At 32.2% G+C, this 21032-nt stretch overlaps 2 protein-coding genes and 1 long non-coding RNA gene across 4 annotated transcripts in view; 1 reads left to right on the top strand and 2 right to left on the bottom strand.

Moving 5' to 3' along the window:
- Positions 1-12: 12 nt before the first annotated feature.
- LOC128158596 (uncharacterized) lies at positions 13-5903 on the top strand. Of its 2 annotated transcripts, none has more exons than XM_052821514.1 (13): positions 13-1188; positions 1496-1719; positions 2035-2082; positions 2186-2297; positions 2379-2645; positions 2804-2989; positions 3082-3247; positions 3335-3521; positions 3861-4053; positions 4219-4365; positions 4480-4552; positions 4668-4726; positions 4909-5903. In XM_052821514.1, exons 1-13 carry the CDS (start codon positions 1143-1145, stop codon positions 5094-5096), a joined length of 1896 nt encoding a protein of 631 aa, XP_052677474.1. In that variant the 5' UTR covers positions 13-1142; the 3' UTR covers positions 5097-5903. The 2 variants fall into 2 exon arrangements, with proteins under 2 accessions (XP_052677474.1, XP_052677473.1); XM_052821513.1 differs by having other exon boundaries at positions 3861-4059.
- The window catches only part of LOC128158597 (zinc finger CCCH domain-containing protein 13-like), a 37010-nt gene continuing 21408 nt past the window's right edge, over positions 5431-21032 (bottom strand). The window contains exons 14-33 of the mRNA XM_052821516.1: positions 14957-14990; positions 12392-13041; positions 12280-12295; positions 12056-12189; positions 11201-11408; positions 10541-10768; positions 10417-10451; positions 10207-10308; positions 10090-10106; positions 9722-9755; positions 9368-9436; positions 9014-9168; positions 8681-8810; positions 8347-8472; positions 8009-8124; positions 7522-7596; positions 7302-7387; positions 6981-7197; positions 6483-6757; positions 5431-5959 (exon numbers count right to left, since the gene is read on the bottom strand). Of these exons, the coding sequence (XP_052677476.1) occupies positions 5878-5959; positions 6483-6757; positions 6981-7197; positions 7302-7387; positions 7522-7596; positions 8009-8124; positions 8347-8472; positions 8681-8810; positions 9014-9168; positions 9368-9436; positions 9722-9755; positions 10090-10106; positions 10207-10308; positions 10417-10451; positions 10541-10768; positions 11201-11408; positions 12056-12189; positions 12280-12295; positions 12392-13041; positions 14957-14990 (2789 nt within the window). The 3' untranslated portion in view covers positions 5431-5877. The remainder of the gene's footprint in view (positions 5960-6482; positions 6758-6980; positions 7198-7301; positions 7388-7521; positions 7597-8008; positions 8125-8346; positions 8473-8680; positions 8811-9013; positions 9169-9367; positions 9437-9721; positions 9756-10089; positions 10107-10206; positions 10309-10416; positions 10452-10540; positions 10769-11200; positions 11409-12055; positions 12190-12279; positions 12296-12391; positions 13042-14956; positions 14991-21032) is intronic.
- On the bottom strand, positions 15877-17565 carry LOC128158598 (uncharacterized). Its single transcript, XR_008240015.1, has 3 exons — positions 17206-17565; positions 16248-16283; positions 15877-15968 (listed from the first exon to the last, which is right to left on the bottom strand). It is a non-coding gene; the product is annotated as an uncharacterized LOC128158598 (long non-coding RNA).

Genomic DNA, 21032 nt, shown 5'->3' with positions numbered 1-21032 from the left:
AATTTGCTTGGATTGTGGGTTTTTATTTAATTTGTTAGGACATAGTTTCGTTGATGCGTCAGTTCTTTAAAGTTTTGTTTTCGTTAAGGATGTAAATTCGTGGGGGGAGGACTACCAACGAATACCACGAAAATTGAGCAACTACGAATTTGAATGATTCCATTTTTTCGGTATAACATTATTTCTCTATTAATATCTATTAGATATTCAATTAGTAAACGCCATTTATTGACGAGTCTACAATTGTTTTTACATGAATGTATATGAATTGGTATGGGAAATGTTTGCTTTCATACAGTATCTATATCATTTAAGAAAATGTAAGACTCACTGTTAATCCATTTCAAGGCCAGTGCAATGACGAAACTTGTTCAATCATTGTTTTACTATGTATTACTTCATTAAGTTGGATGTAAAGTTTAAAGCAATTGATAGTTTTGAAACCATAATTTAATAAAAAAAAAACCTATTGTAATGAATATCTTTGTGCTCTTTTATTGTTACAATCGCTTTTGAACCCACACAATGCAGTATTAGACGAAATAGATAATTCTGAATCATGCGATGCAATGGAAAACATGACAGTTTTTATGACTCGAAGGTCTCCGGTGTTTTAATGCTACAGACGTTGTTGACATTCAGTTACGTAATTTGTAAGAGGAGAAGATTGACATTTTATCTGAAATGATTTTTCAAATTGATTTTCAAAATTTTGTTAGCATAAATCAATTGTAAGTATACCCTTGAAACCTATCAGTTATTTTTGATAGAAATTTCAAATATATCATGTGAACTTTGATCCTGAATAAAAGTATAATTCATATAACTATAAATTATTTGAATACAACCTTTTGTCTAAGACCTAGCAATGAGTCTGATTGACTATGACTTAGACATACATGTAATAACCACAAATTCGCTGCGAATACAATAAAAATCGTTCTAATCAAAGCCAATAAACAAAACGAGAGATACAAGAATATGAAACAGATCATAAAGTAGTTTATGGAGTGTTAATTACAGAATCAGCTCGATAAAGTCCTTTTCATCCGTCAGGTGACTTAAAACAAGCTAGATATATATTCATTCGTTTTCTGGAAATACGTCTTGATTGACTGCAGTGGTTAAGGTTGAGAACGAATATGGTGGTCCTTTTGCATTGGTGCATCTGTATTGTATTTGCAACTTGTGAGTAAATTCATTTTAAATTTACTTAATTTAACCTTGACAATTTATATATTCCTTTTTAATTAAGACTAATTAATGAAAAATCAAAAATGAAAATATAATACTAGATTCTAGTCTAACGGAAAAAAAATATAGAACAAAAAATTTTAATTTTACAAATTGATTTTAAATAACAAATTATTTTGAATGTAACCAAAATGATTGATTTAGTGTAATAAATGCCGTGAATTTGCAGTAAAAAAAAGTCATATTTGACGACTCCGTGAATATAACACTTTACATTGTATTTATTGCTTTTAAAATAAAGCTTTAGTAAGCAGTCGAAGCGTAGAATTTTTGGGGAACATCACCATTGACTCGGTGTCCTCCCAGCCAGAAGTATACAACACCAGTTTCAGGGATGTGATTTCAGTCAAAATCAGTCAGGAGGCTGTCATCACCTACAGTTTCCTCGCCAACGCAACAGTCATTGATGGCTCACCTTTTAATCACAGCATGTCTCTGACAATTTCAGCAGGGAGCCATTTACTAGTTAGTCTTAATGTGGTAACTTGAGAGTTTTTTGGAAACTCGCTAGACTGCGCTCTATTACTCTAGAAAAGTTCAAAATGCGTGTGTAATTATTTTATGAGACATGAATCAATACCAGTGAGATTTGATAATTCAAACTTAATTTCCATCTACAGTCACTGGAGAGAAAATTTTGAAGAAGATTTGTGAAAATGTTGCATGTTGGAAAATTATTGCTCATTAAAATGCTCCTCAAACTCAAAAAGGCGAAGTCATCAAATTTGAAAATCAATAGAATGAAAATTGAAAAAAAATTACATTATTTTGTTTTCACAGATTAAAGAGGACTGTAAAATCTATTACATTTCGCCCATTTCAGAAGAGGTAATTCTTAGATTTATATCTTTCCAAATAGATATTCGTTCAGAAATCCAAAATAGTGCACGCCATTGTTGTAATATCGTAACACTACATGTTTAACTTTTAGGAGAAACTTGATTGCATCAAATATAATGATTCCGTACTGCTCGTGGATCTTCAAAGATTTGGGAACCTGAGTCATTTCATTATATATGGAAAATATAACGTCGTTACAAATAGTAAGTTAGATGCAATACAAGTCTCACATTTTAATAAATATCAAAACATAAATACCTTCATTTGAACAATTAACATTACAGATAGCGTACCCGGACCAGTTCGATCATTTTTGAGCTTAAAACCATTGGGAGAAGCAACAAAAGAAATGAAAGGTTTATCTATTTTTTCTGAGGTAGCGTTACAAACCTGGCCAGGGTTTAGCATTTCATCTCCGGTGCCCGATATATTACATTTGAAGAACACTACCACAGTTGCGGTGAACGTCACCGACCTATCGGGGAGTCTAGCTGACTCTTATCTGAAAATGTATATGCCGACTACATGTGAGAATTGTAAAGAGTTTGAAGGTAAGTTGTCAATTGTGTTTTCAGGAAAATTTTGTGTGTGTTAATTTGCAATTTTTTTAACATTAAGCTTGAACGAAAGCTTTATAGAGGAGGTTTTATCAATAATAGATAAACAAGCATTTTTGATTTAGTTTTTTACCTTATATTTTTGTATGCAGCTCAGATGTCAGCTGTTCGTGTTGATCTGGAACATCCGTCAGATATTTCTGGAAAAGCAATCTACTTAAGCGAAACCAGAACGACCGAAAACGATGCTGCTATTTACTTGTTTGACGAAGCCAACGAAGAAGACAGTTCAAAATCTCTACAGTTCAATGCAATCTCAAAACTTCAGGACTATAGGTGTAGGTAAATTCTACAAAAAAACCCCTCAAATATTTCCATTTTTCAGATTTTCTGAAGAGAATAAAAAAAAATTTCAAAATTGTCTTTGTAGCTTTTCGGAGCGGTGATATCCTCGAGCAAGTTTACGGATTGAAGTTTAAAGATGAATTTATTTGGATCGGGAAAACAAATATGACCGTCTTTGACGATCAGAACCAAAACATTCCATTTCTTGAGATGTCCATGTTTGAGTATTCAAACTATGAGAAATTTGGAGAGTGCGTATAGTATTTTGATAAAACAAAAGTTTTTCTCGATGTACATTTTTATTGTATATAATAATTAATATATTGTTTTTTTTTTAGAGTTTCCAAAAAGATCTGTATATATCTGGACCACAGTTCGAATTCTACAGGAAGTGCTTATGATATCAGGGCAATTTTATACTTCCCTCCAGATGTTGGTTTCGTTAAATATTCACAATACCTTCAAAACATTATCAAAACGCCAGAAAAATCCATTGATATTGACGGAAAGACTGTGAAGTTTAATGTGAGTTCTTTCTAAACTATATTTGAAAAGTTAATGTCATTACTGTGCAGAGGGCTAATTTGGTCTGGGGTTTTTGGCCTTGCTTCCTTGCTCCACAGTTGTGGTAAAAGAGAGATAATTTGAAACATTGGAATTAGCCTAGTCTGTAATTCGCCCGAAAAATTAAACAGGAAGTGGGGATTGGGCGAAGATTTACCTGAATACAGCAATTAATCATTTTGCCACTGATAAAAAATAAACATTGAAACACTAATTCAGATATAATTTCTTAAAGAATTAAAAAAATTGATCTAAGTTTATCTTAAAATGAGCGACGAATTAAAAGATTGTCTCATCCAGATTCCAAGAATGGCGTTCGTTCACTGGAGTAGAATCTACTTCAATGTAACGTATACCATTAACGGGTCGAGACAAGATGGCCAGCGGTTCAGGAGTATTCTGTATGAAGTGGTGTACAAGGGTTGGAATGACACGGACGACAGAAGTTCTGAGTTACGAGCCCTAACTATTGTAAATGGAGAACCAACAAAAGGTACAGGTAGGAAAAAATTGAGTTTACGATGTGGGTGCATTTCAAAGTTAAAAGCATATAATATTTTTGTAGCAATCATTTTAATAGAACTTGTACTTTAAATGACAGATCAGCAAATTCCAATTTTGTTTTAATTATTATGATGATATACGATTTTTTTCATAGAGGAAACTCGGTACTGTCCCTGTCCATGGAACAAAAAACAGAAGTGTGCTTGCTGCAAACCAGGCTGGTGTCTTTGTTCTGTATCAAAGAACACAGATATGTGTGGGCCGTGTAAAAGTCCCTGTGTGTGTTATTCGGAGATCCCTGGTACTAAATCTATTGCGTATTTCGGTCAAGTTAATTTGCTATTGAGTTTATGTTTGAAGTTTTGGTTTTGCCTGAGAATAAAAAAAACCCCAATATAAATTGTTTATTGTATAGGGTACAGACGTCCTTCAACACTCTCTTATGGTGGTACAGCCATTAGCTGTGGAGAAATTGAGCCATTACAGAGGTAAAATGGATTGATAGTGTACGAGTTTTGGGATTTAAGATTGCATGTTTTGATTATAATCACATAAGCTTTATGTTAGTCCTTTTCTGTAAACACAACTCACTTTTTCTCATAGTTATCTGAAATATCGAGCCATATCGTGCCAGATTACCCAAAAAGGAAAGAGAGCAATGGGTAGGTCAAGCAAAACCAAATGCTGCAAAGTGCTTAGAAAATAAAATTAACGAAACTAATGAATATAAAACATTGAGATATATATTGAAGGGAAAACTGATTGATGCCATGTTCTAGGTCCTCAGTATAGTAGTTCTAAGTGTATTGTGACGTATATATTATGAAGATTGTTTTTTCACTAGACTTACCTCCCTTGGTATCGACCATACTAGGAGTGGACACCAAAACCAACTACCTGTACGGAGTTGGTAACAATGGCAAGGGCTACGTACAAAGTGAAGACGAGGGTCAGACCTGGTCGTCAGTACCTCCAAACGTGTTTGAAAAAGCTCAGAGGAGTAGCAGTTTCAAAAAAGCTTTGTTGAAATGACACTTGTGCAATTTGTTTTTCTTACTGTGTAATTTTTGAAAAAAACTCATACCCTTTTTAAAAGTGCAAACCGTACCGAATCAAAGAAAGATACTTCATAGAGACTTGTTTTGCACTTAATATAATATAGCACTAATAGTCTCGTAAGTAAAATGCTTTAATTTAATGTTGATAAAAATCACGTGGTATAACCATCATGTCATCATACGTTTTATGGCGATTAATTGTCGGTTATCGATGATCTTTAATATGGGCAAATGTATATCAATGTTCCTAAATAAAGATACATGTATATTTCTTTTTTTAAGTTTAAAAAAGGAAAAATCATCACGTGTACATATTAATTTTTTTATTAAAGATTTATATACAAAATGCACACAAATATATAAGTACAATGTAGTGTTTTGTACATATGATAAAGTAGCACTATTTGAATTACATTTGCAAACAACACCTGCTATTTTTAGCATCAACAATCAACAATCCTTTCCTATATGCATGTAGCTTATCTTATCACCTTATCTTAAGCTACACGAAAGTATAAGCTATATACACGGTTAAAATTCTTTTAAGACGTCATCTTTAAAAAAAAAGCATTAAACTTGACACTTTATCACGTTTATGCTTTTAAAATATCAAATGTAATACAACTAAATTTGAATAGAGATAGAGTTTATGAAATTGTAATGATTCACTCAAACATGTCGATACAGTCTCTATAGAATGAATTTTTTTTTAAATATGATTCGTAAGTACATATATCAATAATCCGATTTGAATCCTAATAAATCAAGTCTTTGAATGACATTTCATCCGCTGTTTCTTCTCTCTCTGTCTTTAGAATATTTCGGATATCTGGGAGACTGTAAAACATAAACAATACAAGTCATGTACTTACTATTAGTGCATCAAATCTAGTTGTGTAGTCTTTTAATTTTTTTATGGGAAGCAGCTTCTTTCAAATAAAGTACATCGCCAAACGCTTTGCATGTACATGTGCACATATTACAATCTAAGCTAACCTTATATAAATTCAAGTTTCGCCGAATATTGTTTACACTAAACATTATACTTTTACAGTATATTCAAAAAGTGCATGTGTCTAATTTCGTGTAACGAAACAACGAAAGTGTCGTTTTCTTATAATTTTTCGTCAAATACATCAACAAAATTTTACAAAATCTTAGATGATTTTGTTTTGTTAAAAACAGGTCAGACTTTAATCTAAATACAAAAGGCATATATTTTCTTGTGTTGACTTTATGTTTCACGATAAAAGCAGAGGTAGGATACATTGAAATACATGTTTATAGGCTAATGAGGATACTACAGGTTTATTTTCAGTTGATGAATACAGACTTATGAATTTAAAACCTGTTTACTTACACGGCATATTTTTTCAACAATTCTCTTTCTTCTGGCTGCAAAATATCTTCGTTTATTTTTCCCTCGGCCACTTCCTTTGCCAGACGTTTCATCAGGAAGTCGGATGTCTTCTTTAGCCTTTGACCCAAGGGATTCATATCCCTCTGGGCTGAGGGTGGGCGTTTGCGTGGCGGCATTTGATATTTTTTGTTGGACATGTCCAACGGGTTGTAACATATATTGTCATGCATGGAAAGAAATAAAGGAATATAGCACATGTAATCCAAGAATGAGATCTGCAAAATAAAAAAAAAAGAATAATAGAAATTGAATATCATTAATAAAACAAAAAACGAATTCTAAAAAGTGCAAGAAATTTTATCGACAGTTTTATTTTTTAATCAAGCTGTATTAGAAAAATTTTCAGAATTAAGGTTTATTTTCAAATTATACTCAACAGTCTGAAAAGAAGCTTAGTATAATTATTTGCAAGTACAAACAATTTGAAAGTATATTTACCTCTCCATATCTGGACGGTTCCAACTTTTCCATGACAAATTCTTGTTGTTTCCAGTTCAGTCCTCCGGCAATCAGTTCTATTTTTAGTGAATCGGAAGTGACGTAGTTGGTGTCTCGATAAGACGGGATATTGTGGTAAAACATGGCTTTATACAATTCTAGCTTTCGTTCAACATCGCCCAGATTACAGATGTCAAGTAAATGTTTACTTAACTCACTGAAATGCAAAATAACATATTTTCAATAATGTTATTTTTAAAAAAACTATTGCTATTAAAAAAATATGCTTTATCATTAAGATTATATTTAAAATTATCTTACTCCATATTGGTGACTCTTTCGCACAGCGCAGTAATGACTGCAAACATTTTAAACGTCACTTGTGACGCTTCATCAATGTGTAGCACCTATAAAAATCAGAACAAAACCACATAATGATATATTGTAAAATTATTGATACCTTTTAAATTGTTTATCTACCGATTATTCACTGATGCAACAACTATAAATCAACAACATGTATGTACCAAATTATACGCACCTTAAAGACATAGTCCAGTTGTTTCTCTGTCAAATGCTGCAGCATTTCTATTCCATCTAGAGCAACTTTTGTATCCTGTTCGAATATAAAAGAATGAACAATCATTAAAAATAAGAAATTTGTTCCGAAACCAGCAAATTACTTGTATATAATAAGTTACAACATCGAATATTTGCCCACTTTCACAACAATATCAATACCGTTTACAAAATGTTAGGTACATTTGTAGTATCTAACCACAAACGAAAATATACACTTTCTTTATATTTTACTTAATTACAAAAGGGAGATATGAAAATGTGCACGCATCATTTCATTCTCCTTAGTTTTATTCCACTTTTTATTTTTACAATTAGAAGAATTAAACTCAACATTATCTTAAGTTTCCTTAAAAACTGTATATATACTTGTTAAACCAATAACATCATAAGTAATCTCAAAACTGGACAGTAATGAAAATTAACAAGAAACAAAAAAAATTATGTACAGAGGAATTCAGCACTGTGTCGTAGTCTGTATCCTCAACAACAAAGGCTTTAGCGTAGCCATCAAGATTCATTGGATCCACGAGTCGATAGTGATTGAGAAAATCAATGCTAGAATCTAAAAAAAAAGTACAAAAAATTCTCATTTCACTAGTAACTTAATAATACATCATTGAAATCTACATAGATGTGATAAAGTTTACTTCATACCTAATTTTTCGAACTTTTGAAATATGCAACAGAACGCGGCTAACCATTATATGATGATATTGTGTTTACAGCTTTGAGTGGACAAGATTTATACTAAATGTTTATGCGATCTGTGATTTTGTCTTCCTACCTCTCTCGTCAATGTCTTTAGCTTTCTCTTCCCTAAGTTTGCATGCTTTCAGTATTCTTTCAAAATGGCGACGCAAAGCGGACCCTCCACGTTGGAACAATATATTGACTCGTCTCTTTCCGGTAACTGGGAAAAAGTAAGATCATTACACATACTGCACTTAAAAGATGCAAAAAAATATCAGAAGTAGAGTTACTTATTTCAGGTATATATATTTAACACTTTATATAAATTTTATTTTAACACATGAAGTGGACAGTGCTACTATACATCACGTTTAGGCGTTTTCAGTTTTTATTTACTGGATACTTGTTTGACTTTTAATAGTACTCACCAGTTGACAAATCCAAGTCTTCCATTGCAGCTAGCTGTTCGTCAGTCATGTCCTGGTCGAATTCATCAATACCTTTTGTGCCAATTACATTTTCTCCATCAGTTATTTGCATGTCATCTCCAAATAGTTCCTTCAATGAAAGGTATTGAACAAATGCACGAACATGATGTGCATGAAATGACTTGATGAAAAACTTCATTTTTTGTAAAAATTATCCGTATTACAAATAATGTAGAAGATATAAGATATTTGTCTGCTATCAGAAATTTTGGTTTATACGGTTTGTCCATCATAACATTCTAAACGAAATGGCTCAATATAATTTTTCAATACCTTGAGCTTTTTGGCAATCTCTTTCTTGGAAAGGTTAGGGTCAATGCCTAGCTTCCGCAATGTGTCTGCGTCTAAATCATTTATGTTGATCTTTTTCTTCTTAGGGCGTAATTTTCCATCTGCCCCTCGTTCTAACACTGGCGATTTAGCCCGCTCTGTTCGATCGAAATTTCTTCCATTTATAATTTTGTTTCATTCACATATAAACATATCTAATTTCTTTAAACATTTATTAATCACATTTATACATTTAAAAAAAAAATTCCAGCTAATTGCATTTTTATGATTTTTCTGAATTTTTGACTCAATATACTTAAAAAAGGTTCGTTCTTATTTCAAACAAAGTAAAAAAACCTTTATCTGCATTCCCATCTTGTCTGTCTTCAGTATTTTCAGAACCAACAAATGTGCTATCTTCTCCATCTACAAATTATAGTGTGCATATTCTATACAAATATCCATTGAACATTCAGCATATTGGAGGTACACTTTATCATTAATTAAAAATGAAACCAATATGAATAAAATGTCACTCTTTCAGTAAATGTCAAGTAAAAAGGTTATTCTATTTCAAATGTGTCTCTTGACCCATGCTGAAATTGGTTAAGTTAAATTACTATTTAAAATATCTTGTGGGGAATCTTTAGAGTTGGAAAGAGTGATAATAAATCTAAATCTCTTATAGAGGTTTAATACTAAGAAACTTACCCAATGTTGAACCATCGTTTCCACGTCCATCACCCTAAAAGATAAATGGAAAATATAGATACATTCTTTAAAAGTTATATGCAATAAAGTTAAAAGCAAACGTTCTTTTTTCCAGTTATTTTTTATTAAGAACACACGGCGGGTGTGACCGGTCAGCAGAGGATGCTCAGTCCTTATAAGCACCTGATCCTACCTCTATCTTTTTAGAGGTCCGTGTTGTTCTGCTTTGAATTTGTATTATGGACATTTGATATGGTTGACGGTTTGTTATTGTCATTTTTTTCATTCTAAATCTTACAAATTTCCAAATGAGTTAACAAAAATTTTGAAATCGGTTCGCAAATCAGTGTCATAAAACATATACTCACTCTTTTTCCTCTCCTGTCTGAAATAGAATTATCATCATCGGTTATTCTGAGACAAAATGTTGTCAAACGTTTGACAAATTTTTATTTCAAATGATGAAAACTTGAAATGATGCTCACCTGAAGGAAACATTTTTCCTTGTGGAATGGATGGGAGTTTATTTAAAATGGTGGATTCTCGCAACATTCTTCGTGGATTATCCGCAGAAGAATCACTACTACCTTAAAGAGAAATACAAATGGTCTATGATAAAAGTTATGATAACCGTATTGTACGTATTGGATAATTATATCATGTTGGAAGGTTCTCCACAAATAAAGTGTGTATACCTCTTCTACTCTTGTCGTTCTTATCTTTTGCCCATCTGTAAAACAAATCAGAATTGATTGGAACTGGTTCAGTTAAAAAAAACCACCTAAAAGACCAATCAACTTTTGAACTAGCTGTTCTTACGATTCATGACTCAGTCCTATCTCTCTATTGTCAATCTTCTGGTTGTGGCCGAGGTCACGAGGCGGTCCTTTCTCATAGGTTACCATGCTTTTGGGACGGTCTTTGATTTTATCCTTGTCTAAGTTGGTACTTGCTCTTCTCATTGACGACCTTCTACTCCCCACCCCGAGTTTATCAGCACCCTCTCGTTTCTCGTCTTCTTCTTTTTTTAGTTGATCGAAGCGTTTTCTAAGGAAGTACATAAAAACCGTCGTAATCAGGATTATCAGGCACTTTTTAGATACTTTTTGCAAGAAAGAACATTTAGAATTTAGTAAATGTATTTTTTTTTTACCTCAGATTACTATAGCCGCAAAATGCTTCACTACTTATTTTATTTCAACGTTATTGATTCTGAATGCACTTAGTATCATTTTAAGAAGTGTGGGGGGGGGGGGGGGACCTACCCAAACATTTTGCCAAGCAAATAAAAAATCTTATTTCATTTTCATATAATTATTTTTAAACCCCCCCCCCCCAAAAAAAAAGGGGGATGGGGTGGGTGGAATTCATTCTAAATTCATTTTAAGACAAACATTTGTCTGCCATCACTTTGTCCATGCATTTTGCTACACTCCTGTTATTTTTAATCTTAATAAAACTTAATTCACATCTACTCACTGTTCTCTTTTCTTCATAATTTCGTCATATTTGTCGCCGTATTTCTCTCGTCTTCGCTTCTCTCGAGCTGCTCTTCGTTTTTCTCGGTTTCGTAGATAGGCTTCCCTTTCCTCCTCTGTCATCTTCGACAGATCGACATTGTCGTCCGTCGTGGCATCGCTGAATTCATCTGGAGTAAGCTGGGAAGCAATCCTTTCCAATCCTTCACCTGAAATGTGAAAAAATATAACAATTGACCCAATTTACCCGACTTTGCATCGCTCCCTGTACACAAACCACTGCGATTATTGTTGTGTTATGAGAAATTTTATTACAAAATAATGAAGGTGTATTATGGGTAAAATTGTTGCAATTGATTCCTTTCCTGTGTAATTGTGGTCACAATAATGCCACAATTAGGAATTGATTTTAAGGAGACACAGCTGTGGAACTTTCATGCAAAACAAAGGTCCTCTGAGGAAATTAAAAGAGTTTTTGATAGCCTCTCTTATGTAAATGTATATAATAAATGCTTTTTTCCTATTTTGCTTTTTTAAACATATATCAGTAATAAAATCTTTTTTTGCAATTTGTGAAAATTTAACTACACTTTTTGAATGTCATATACTAGAAATCAAAATAGACAACTTTTCCCTATGGATTATTGTTAGTGTGAATGACTTAATTTTACTAGGTACACGTAGCAAATTGATTACTAAAACGACATTCTCGGTCGAACTCTTTTTATGACAACTTACACTATAACATATTCTTGGAAATCAAAATACCCTTAAGTAAGTTTATGTAAGACGATTTAATTTCACATTGATTTAAAATAAGTGCTTATATAATTTAATAAGTTTAATCGAGATTAACCTGGCCATTTTGATCTCTTTATCAGGTCATCCAAGCCTGCCGTCGATATATCTCCAATGGATCCTATTCCTCTTTTTTGTAAGGTGACATTGGCGTCATTCAGAACTTCTTTAACATGTGTTGGCGGCTCGTTCCTAAAGAGCAAATATAAAATCAAGAAAAGCACTACATTTAATGGTGATTACTTTTAAAAACTTTTGAATTACAAATTTCGATTTACTTACCCTTCCTCAATTGAACCTAGAATGCAATAAAATATTGTCTTATCAATCCGTAAAAAATGAATTCCAACAGAGACAGAGCATTTTGTATAATATTTTTTTTCAAAAGACTAACCTCGTCGCGTTCTTACAGAATCTGCATCGCTGACGGCTTCCCCTAGAACCACTTTATCGCCATGTCCAATCACTTTGCCAGCCGCGTCTCGTAAACGCTTCCGTTTTACCTCATACCTCGTTCCACCAACACTTCTCTCACTTGCGTAACTGTAATCACTGTCCGACTCCTCTGTCGTTTTTGTTGTTTTTGTCAGTTCGCGCTTCAAATCGGGATCAGTATCTCCACTGTGGTACGATTCACTATCGCCGTACGTCCCATCGGGGTTTCTTTTACGCCTGCGCACATGACGTGTCCCGCCGGCGGAAATGACGCTGTAGTAACTGTGATCGCTATCATCACCATGTTCTCTATCACGTCGGCGTTTTCTTCGTCTCGCCTCCCCGTCTTCGTCTTGGCTACTGTGGTATGATTCGCTATCACCGTAAGTGCCATCGGCATTCTTTTTGCGCCTGCGCACGTGTCGAGTCCCCCCGGCGCTGACAACGCTTCTGTAGCTGTAATCGCTATCGCTGTCGTTGTTGCGTTTTCCGGCTTTGAACGCTGCTTTCTCTTTTCCGGTAAGTTTTCCTTTCTTACTTCCGCCTTTACCAGCTCCGCCTTTCTTTGAACTTCGCGCAGTATCTAGGCCTGCAACACTCCCTCGTTTTCTTTGAAAGTAGAACAAATTATTTTTATCCTATTGAAACCAAATCAAGCATATTTTTTAACTTTATATTTATCTTTTAAAGAGTTTGAGAAAATAACCTCTGTCGTCTGTACAATTAACTTTGATTCATAATATTTTGAGATCTTTGTATCAATTGATTGTTTGGTAATTGTAAAGACTACAAGAATGCATAAAGTTAACCTTTGAATATCCTATATTTGATAAGATAGTGATGGATTTGTATCATAAAAATTAATAGTAAACGAAATTCAATGCTAATGCAGATTGAAATTCATGGCGTTCCTTTTTTTAAGCGAGATTTTTCTAGATTTTTATATTAATGTTTTTGGATATCAATATTAATGTTTCTTGATATCAGACGATATTTGAAAATATCAATATTGACGAACAGTTTTTGTCTTCAACAAAAAGTAGGGGCATTTCGACATTTATCAGTTTTTGTTTATTTTAAACTCATTAATAATTAAATCTAATTTTCAACGCTCTTATAAAATCAGATGGCTACATAACAATTTAAAAGAAATACAATGTCAAAGTCAGCAAAATCCAGAACTTTAAAATTATAAATATTTTTCTTTTAAATTCTAAAAAAATACGTCTAGATGTAACCAATTATTTATTTTTCAGACAAACAATTTTGAAACCATAAGGTATTAATGCTATACATTCTTTAAGTAAAGAAGTATTTTTATATGAATCTACATGATGTCGTGAATCTACAAGGAGTCAAAAAGTGATCCAACTAACATATCTTTTACCATGTACTCTTTATTTTAAACTATTAACCAAAAAAGTTGTGGAATTTGGATGAAAAAATAAAAAATTAAACCTTTTAACAAGCTCAAAATCAAGAAAAAAATCAACGATTCTTTAGATAAAAAATAATTGTGTTTTGTTTATGAGCAGGGATGGACTTGCATTGTGCAGCAAATATCAGTAGACCGGCAGAAATGGAAATCCTTGGTGAAGGCCTTATGTGTCCAAGGCATGAAAAAGATAAACAACTTTACTAGTATTTAGTTTGTGTAAACCGGAAATATATATCATTAAAAAAAATGTAATACCAAAAAGAAAGACATTTGGGATAGCTTAACTATAGCTACAACAATGAAACATATATTTATCTTTTTAATATTTTCTTCCGCTTTCAAAAAATCGATGACAAATATATTTGTCAGGAATAAAAATACATTTACAACAAAACGAAAAAAGGGTGTTTTTTTTTACACTGGAAGTCGAAAAGCCCTTAATAGAATAAATCAACGTAATAAGACGATGCATGTTTTACACGTATAATATAATAATAATATATGGAAATATAATAATATATAATAATAATTTTACCTGAAGATAAATTAAGATTAATAATGTGACTTGAAGTAAAACTTGCACTTAATTATTCATTTATAAACCGCAGATAAGAATTAGGAGTTCAAATATTAGTTAACTGTATCATATTCTTCTTAGGTGTGATTAAAATGTGTCGTGTAAAAATAACCTCAAAAAACGATAATGCGGTAAACACGTTTATTATTTTGATGAACAGATTGAATACGTGGATCATGATATAGGACTACTGTATACAGGGAAATATTCGCCCCCCCCCCCATTTATTTCCATCCCTTCCGCTCTCTTTTTTAGAGAGCGAATTTAAGACTTGAAGAATTACAATGTCTCAATTATCTCTCCTAAACACAACTGTACATTTATCTGGGCGAATTCAAGACGTGGCAAAACTGTTTGTAGGTGTAAAAGGGCGAAAATTATACAGGGCGAAAATAACCCTGTATACAGTATTTAAGAAATCATTTTAAAAGCGAACACTGTGACAATTATTGCATACCTGGGTGCAATACAAGCTTGGGTAATCAAATCGCACACATTAAAATACTCACTTTTTAAGCACCTTTGAACCACGTCTACCTTTTCCTGGTCACAAAAAGAATAACAACCTTAACACTTTTTTCGGAAACAATAATATCAGAAACATATTGTAAACATTTTATGAGGAAGTTAGGCAACAAATAAATCAGATCAAAGAGAGTTTTTGTCAATAGATTTATTTTCAAACTTTATTATACAAGTACAACATATCAGACACGTACAAAAACTATCTAAATGTAAGGCATATGTATAATATTTGGCACCAATCGGGAATTTTACAGTTTGTTGACTATACGTACGAATTTTTATTTCCCTTTTTTGTTAAGACTAAAAAATATGATTCTATCAAAACTAATAAATGAAACAATAAATAGAAATCTATTAGAACTTTCAAAACCTTTGCTGCAAACTTTTGTGTTCTTTTAAGTTATTTTGTAGCCTTTCACACATATAAATGCAATCAACAGTGAATGAATCAGCTTTTAAAAACAATAATTTAAAGATGTGTATGCAACGGTAATAAATACGAAAATAACGAACAGTCATTAAAATCATGATAGAAAACCCAGTAGATTGTTATTAAATTATTCTTAAGAAGAATTAACACGAAATTAATTTTAAAATATGCACACTCATGTCAATATTTCTACCATGTAGAAAAAATAAGGATAAACCTTTTCCCCCAACAGAATGGATCAGTGAACAATGTGATGTGATCACATCATGTAAGTACTTAGAATAACATAATGAATTTTTTTAAAAATAAAATTGAAATTAGTATGCAATAGATGATAGAATGTTTGTTGCATAATGGACTTTTAACTTTACGCACAGAAATGAAATGTATCCGTTCACTGTCGCTAAAAGACTGTCTCGTAATATGATTTGAAACAATGCATTAAGATCGTTTGAATATTTGACTGAAGAAGGCTTTTTTTAATGTTCAATTAATAAACTAGAGTTGGCTGTGGTGTTTCTTGCGGTTTGACGACGACTGGCTTTTCTTCAAAGATGTTTGGCAAACTACAATGCAAGAAAAAAATTGATTAAAAAAACACCGCAAAAGTGATAAATTCATCGTTTCACTTAGACTAGATATCGTAAAATTTTCACTAAAAAGAGCGAGTTGCAAATGAAAAGAACAGACATTTCTTACGAAACAACGCATGTCAATATTTTTTCTATCTTTATAGTGTATGATTCATTTTTATATGGTGACCAATGTAAATTATCCTTATATTCATGTATATCGAGTTTTATTTCGACCGTGTATTTTACCCCTGTGATACATGTGTTACTTACTGTGATTTGGAATTTGGAGATTTGCTCGTATTGTCTCTATAAATGAAAGATTTCAAATAGTCTGTTTACTAGTAATAAACCTATTAGGGTTCTTAAACATAATGATATACATGTAATACTAACTAAAAAAGGTTGTTTTAAAATCAAAATTTCAAACATTTATCGTCAAAAGTTGTGTTTTCATTCATTAATTAGGAAAAAAGTCGTTAATTTATTCTTCCAATTATTGTAAGTATAGCACACTTGTGCAGATTATTTCCATTATCATTTGCATGCTTCATAAATTAGCATCCAGACGCATTAAGTTGCAGGGAATTTATTTCAAATCTATTTTTTGTGATTTAATGTTGTTTAGAAAAATTAATTTTAGAAAACAGAATCTAGTTATGAAATATCTTTCTTTAAGGAGACAACACAAGCTGAAATGTAATATTCAACACAATCACAGTGTAAGTTCAAGTGTAAGTTGAAGTGTAAGTTGAAGTGTAAGTCTAAGATCAACAATACATGTATAATTTGTTAAGTATATCAGCTTCATAACAATACACACTAAATGTTTTTTAAACTTTATGTCATTTAAAGGAACACATTCTAAAAATTAAGAATGACATCACAGTTAATTCCCAAATACCACAAATTTAGCTTAAAATTAATATATAAGGGCAAATGCAGATTTTTATTTTTTTTTACATATATAAGTTTTTAATTTCATCGTAGCCAAACATCGTCGTAAAACTATCGCAGTTAGATCTGATATGATGTATGTACATGTACAACTATATTACATGAATACGTTTTGCAATTTGCCAGCTTTTATATGATATATGTTTCAAATTAGAATTTCAGTTAAAATATATATATATATATCTAACATGCATATATTTGTATAAAATTAGAAGACATCAGCTAATTTTGTAAGAATTGTTTTGCTGTAATTTGGTATTTATTTGATACTTACTTAATTATTTATTTCTTCTTCCTATGGTTCACATATCTTATACATAAATTTGTACAGGCTTTGCATACATGTAAATTACCTATTTTTGCCGACTTACATGCCCTTATAATAATAATTCCTATAGTATCGGCTATTTCTTTTTTGTATTTCTTCTTTTATCGACCTTACAAAGTTCACCACTACATGTACATGTACCATACAAATCGTTGTACTATATTTATATCTAGATGGGAATTGATGTAATACATCTTAACTATGAATTACTAAAACGGCTCTTTGATCCATTTCAACTAAACTAGTAGCTCAACATAACAAATCCAAATTCACAAAAAAGCGGTGTTACTTCATGCCGCTCAATGTACATACGTGGCATACTTATTCAATAACTCCACTTTCTCTTTCGTAAGTTGGTCTTTGTTTATTCTGCCATCAATGAGATCCTGAGCTTGCTTCTTTAATTGGAACGTGGAGGTCTTTTTAAGTGGTTGGTCCGGAGGGTTCATATCTCTTTGACGGTAGGACCCGGAAGGTTTCCGTAGCTTCTTATCATATTTATTGTCAGACATATCCAGAGGATTTTCACATATATTGTCATGCATGGACAAGAACAGTGGCACATAAACTAAGTAATCCAGAAAGGAAATCTACAAACAAAGGTCATTAATACTGAATCTGAATAAACCATTTAAAATTCATTTTTGAATATCGTGCATACTGGTACATGTACCCCCCCCCCCCCCCTTTTTTTTAACCCATTGCCATTATAATTCCCATCGGTCAAGAATTTAAGCTAATTGATTTTGAACCACTTAACATTAACTATTTAGTACTTTATTTTTCAGGTCATTTTTTGTACAAAGCATTCAGAAACTGAACAGGAAGGTAATGTAAAAAGGTGAAATTTAGTTTTGATTTGTACTTACTTCCATGAATATATTTGGTTGTAGTCTCTCCATGATGAACTCTTGCTGCTTCCAGTTTAGCCCGCCTGCTATCAGCTCGATGCGTAGTGAGTCGGCCTTTATGTAGTTGGTGTCCGTGTCAGAGCCGATATTGCAGTAGAACATGGACTTGTAAAGCTCCATCTTTCTCTGAATGTCGATCAGGTCACAGATCTCCAGCAAGTGCTTACTGACTGGGCTACAATTATCAACAAACACATTTTTTTCAAGAAACGTTAAACATAGTGTAAGTAAATGCTCAGAATTCCTTATTCTCATATGCCTCCCAAAATTAAGATAAAAACACCGTTTTCACATTCATTATATACCACTAATTATTCAAATTATAGTGTAACTCTTCTGAAGAGTAATATGTATATGTACATATACTTAATATCTAAATATTGGATGTACATAGCAAACAAATACTATACATGGATGTGTATACATTGCAACTATATATCTATGTTATGTTTATGTGCAATACTCTGGTATGTAAATATGTGAAAGTTCAATAAAAAAAATAGATAAAAAGTATTCCATTTTGTTTTTTATTGTAATTTCACTTCAAGATTCATAGAGAAAATACTCTTTTTTCTTTTAACTAAGATTTAAATATTGAATTACTTCCCTTTTAATAAGGTCAAAAAAGGAAAATTTTTCACTGGAAAGTTTCAATATGGTTATCAAAATTAACTTATTATGAAATCAATTTAATGCGATATATGTTGGAGTTTAGTGTGTAAAGAGCCAAGAAATAAATTATTTATGATACATACTCCATGGAAGTGACCCGTTCACATAATGCTGATACGACGGCAAACATTCTGAACGTTATCTGCGATGCATCATCTAGATTTAGCACCTAAAAAAGAACACCACAGTTTGTAGATAAAAAAACATGTCTATGTACAATCTTTTTTTTTTTTTTTTTTTTTTTAGATATTTTTACATTTTCGATTTTCTTATTTGCGAGTTTAATTGTATTAATTATTTAATTCTCGGTGTATTAATTGTTTTAAAACAAAAAAGATTACCATAAATTTATCTAAAACCATGCTCTCTTATTGTCCTTTCTTCATAATTGACTAATGTCGAACAAGTTTGTTTTTTACAACAATTCATGTTTTAAAATGTCATTACACTTTCCCAAAACACACCTTGAGAACGTATTCTAATTGTTTGTTTGAAATTTGCTGAATTGTGGGAACTCCTTCCAATGCAATTCGAGATTCCTGTGGAGAAATAATAAATGAGAATGACGTACAAAAATATTATTGCATTTTAATCAGATACCTTTGAACTTTTAATTATTAAAAATGGGCAAATGTCCAATAATCAAAAAATAAAAACAAAATCAACTAGTCAATGGCAAAACCCAATCTTGTCATATAACTTTCTAGATATTACAGAGAAGGGCGTATAGAATAGTATATAATATGTAATGGAAAGTTTTGTCTTCAAACTTCAATTAAAGTCATTTAGGTCAAATTGATCCGTACAACAGATACATGAAACGCTAGATTCGCTGGCAGTTTTCAGCAATACGCCCATGTAACTCAATAGTTGTCATTTTTTTTTAGAACTAATTGCAAGAAACGCCAGAGCAGATATTCAATAACTAAGGAAGAAGGATCAGTTCGAGATATCCCTGTGATAAGCCCAACCCTTTTTAAACCAGTTTGATCTTTTGTGCGAGAAGTCACATAAAGTCTCACCTTGTAAGTTAACACGGTATCCCAGTCGCCATCTTCGACGACGAACGCCTTTGCGTAGCCATCGATTTTGTGGTTTTCAACGAGTTTATAGTGACTGACGAAGTCAATATCTCCTGCAAGGTCAAAAAGATACAATATACTTTAATTCCCCTGTCATTCAACACTCTGCATAAATTCTGATACAGTTAATCTTACGCATTTTAAAGAACAGGTTTAAAATAAATGGAATGTTTCAAAGATTGTTAAGATATAAACGGGGTTTATCTTAATTGCTTAAACGAAGATAAATGAAACTTAACTGAGAAAAGATCATTATGATAATGTGCTGATAATTCCAACACACTGGGTATCGTTAAGTCATCATGATTTTGAAAAAGAAGTAAACTACGTTCCTAATTAATTTAAATATTTATATAAATTAGTCATTAATCTACACAATCATACCCTCTAAAGCCATGCAATATTTGACTGCCGCTTAAATAAAATAACTTCTCAGTTTAAAATACGTTCCTAATTTCATTACCCTTCTTATCATAGCCAAATGTATGATCGAGGCGAGTGTCCATACTGTATATATAAACTGCTGCTTTATACATAGAGTCACGTTTAAAGATGTAGGAAACTATTGAAATTTTAAATGGAATTGCTTTGCTTCATGCTAATTTATTTGACCAAACATATTATTTTTAATGATTTAAGACAGATCTAACAGTGGGTAAGACATCAAGCCCTCTAAAAAAGTTTTAAGCGATACAAAACACCTGTTACACATGTAAGTAATGTACCTGTTTCGTCCATTCGGTTGTAATCGCCTTTCATGTCCGAGTGTGCGATGATCTTCTTCATATGCTCAATAAGCTCCTGGCCCCCTTTCTTTAGCTTCACATTTACTCGTTTGGTGCCCCTCACTGTGGAAGTAACATCACGAGAAGTTTTACTAGTATCATAATACACAACTACACTCACGACTTTTGTCTTTTTCCCATGACTGCAAATGCTAGATCGACTTTTTGCGCTCATTTTGACTGTATGCCTCTCTTGTTTTGTTATTCTTTGTTTTGAGAATTTATGTCCATCACTTTTTTTTTATTCTAGATCGTAACAACAGAGAGACCCAGAGAAAACCGGAACTGAAACTGAACTCTAAGGTGAAATACAGAGCTTAACC

The sequence above is a fragment of the Crassostrea angulata genome, chromosome 8 (assembly GCF_025612915.1).
Source record: "Crassostrea angulata isolate pt1a10 chromosome 8, ASM2561291v2, whole genome shotgun sequence".
NCBI lineage: Eukaryota > Metazoa > Mollusca > Bivalvia > Ostreida > Ostreidae > Magallana > Magallana angulata.
The sequence above is the reverse complement of the archived record's forward strand: the minus strand, read 5'-3'. Positions and strand labels throughout refer to the sequence as shown.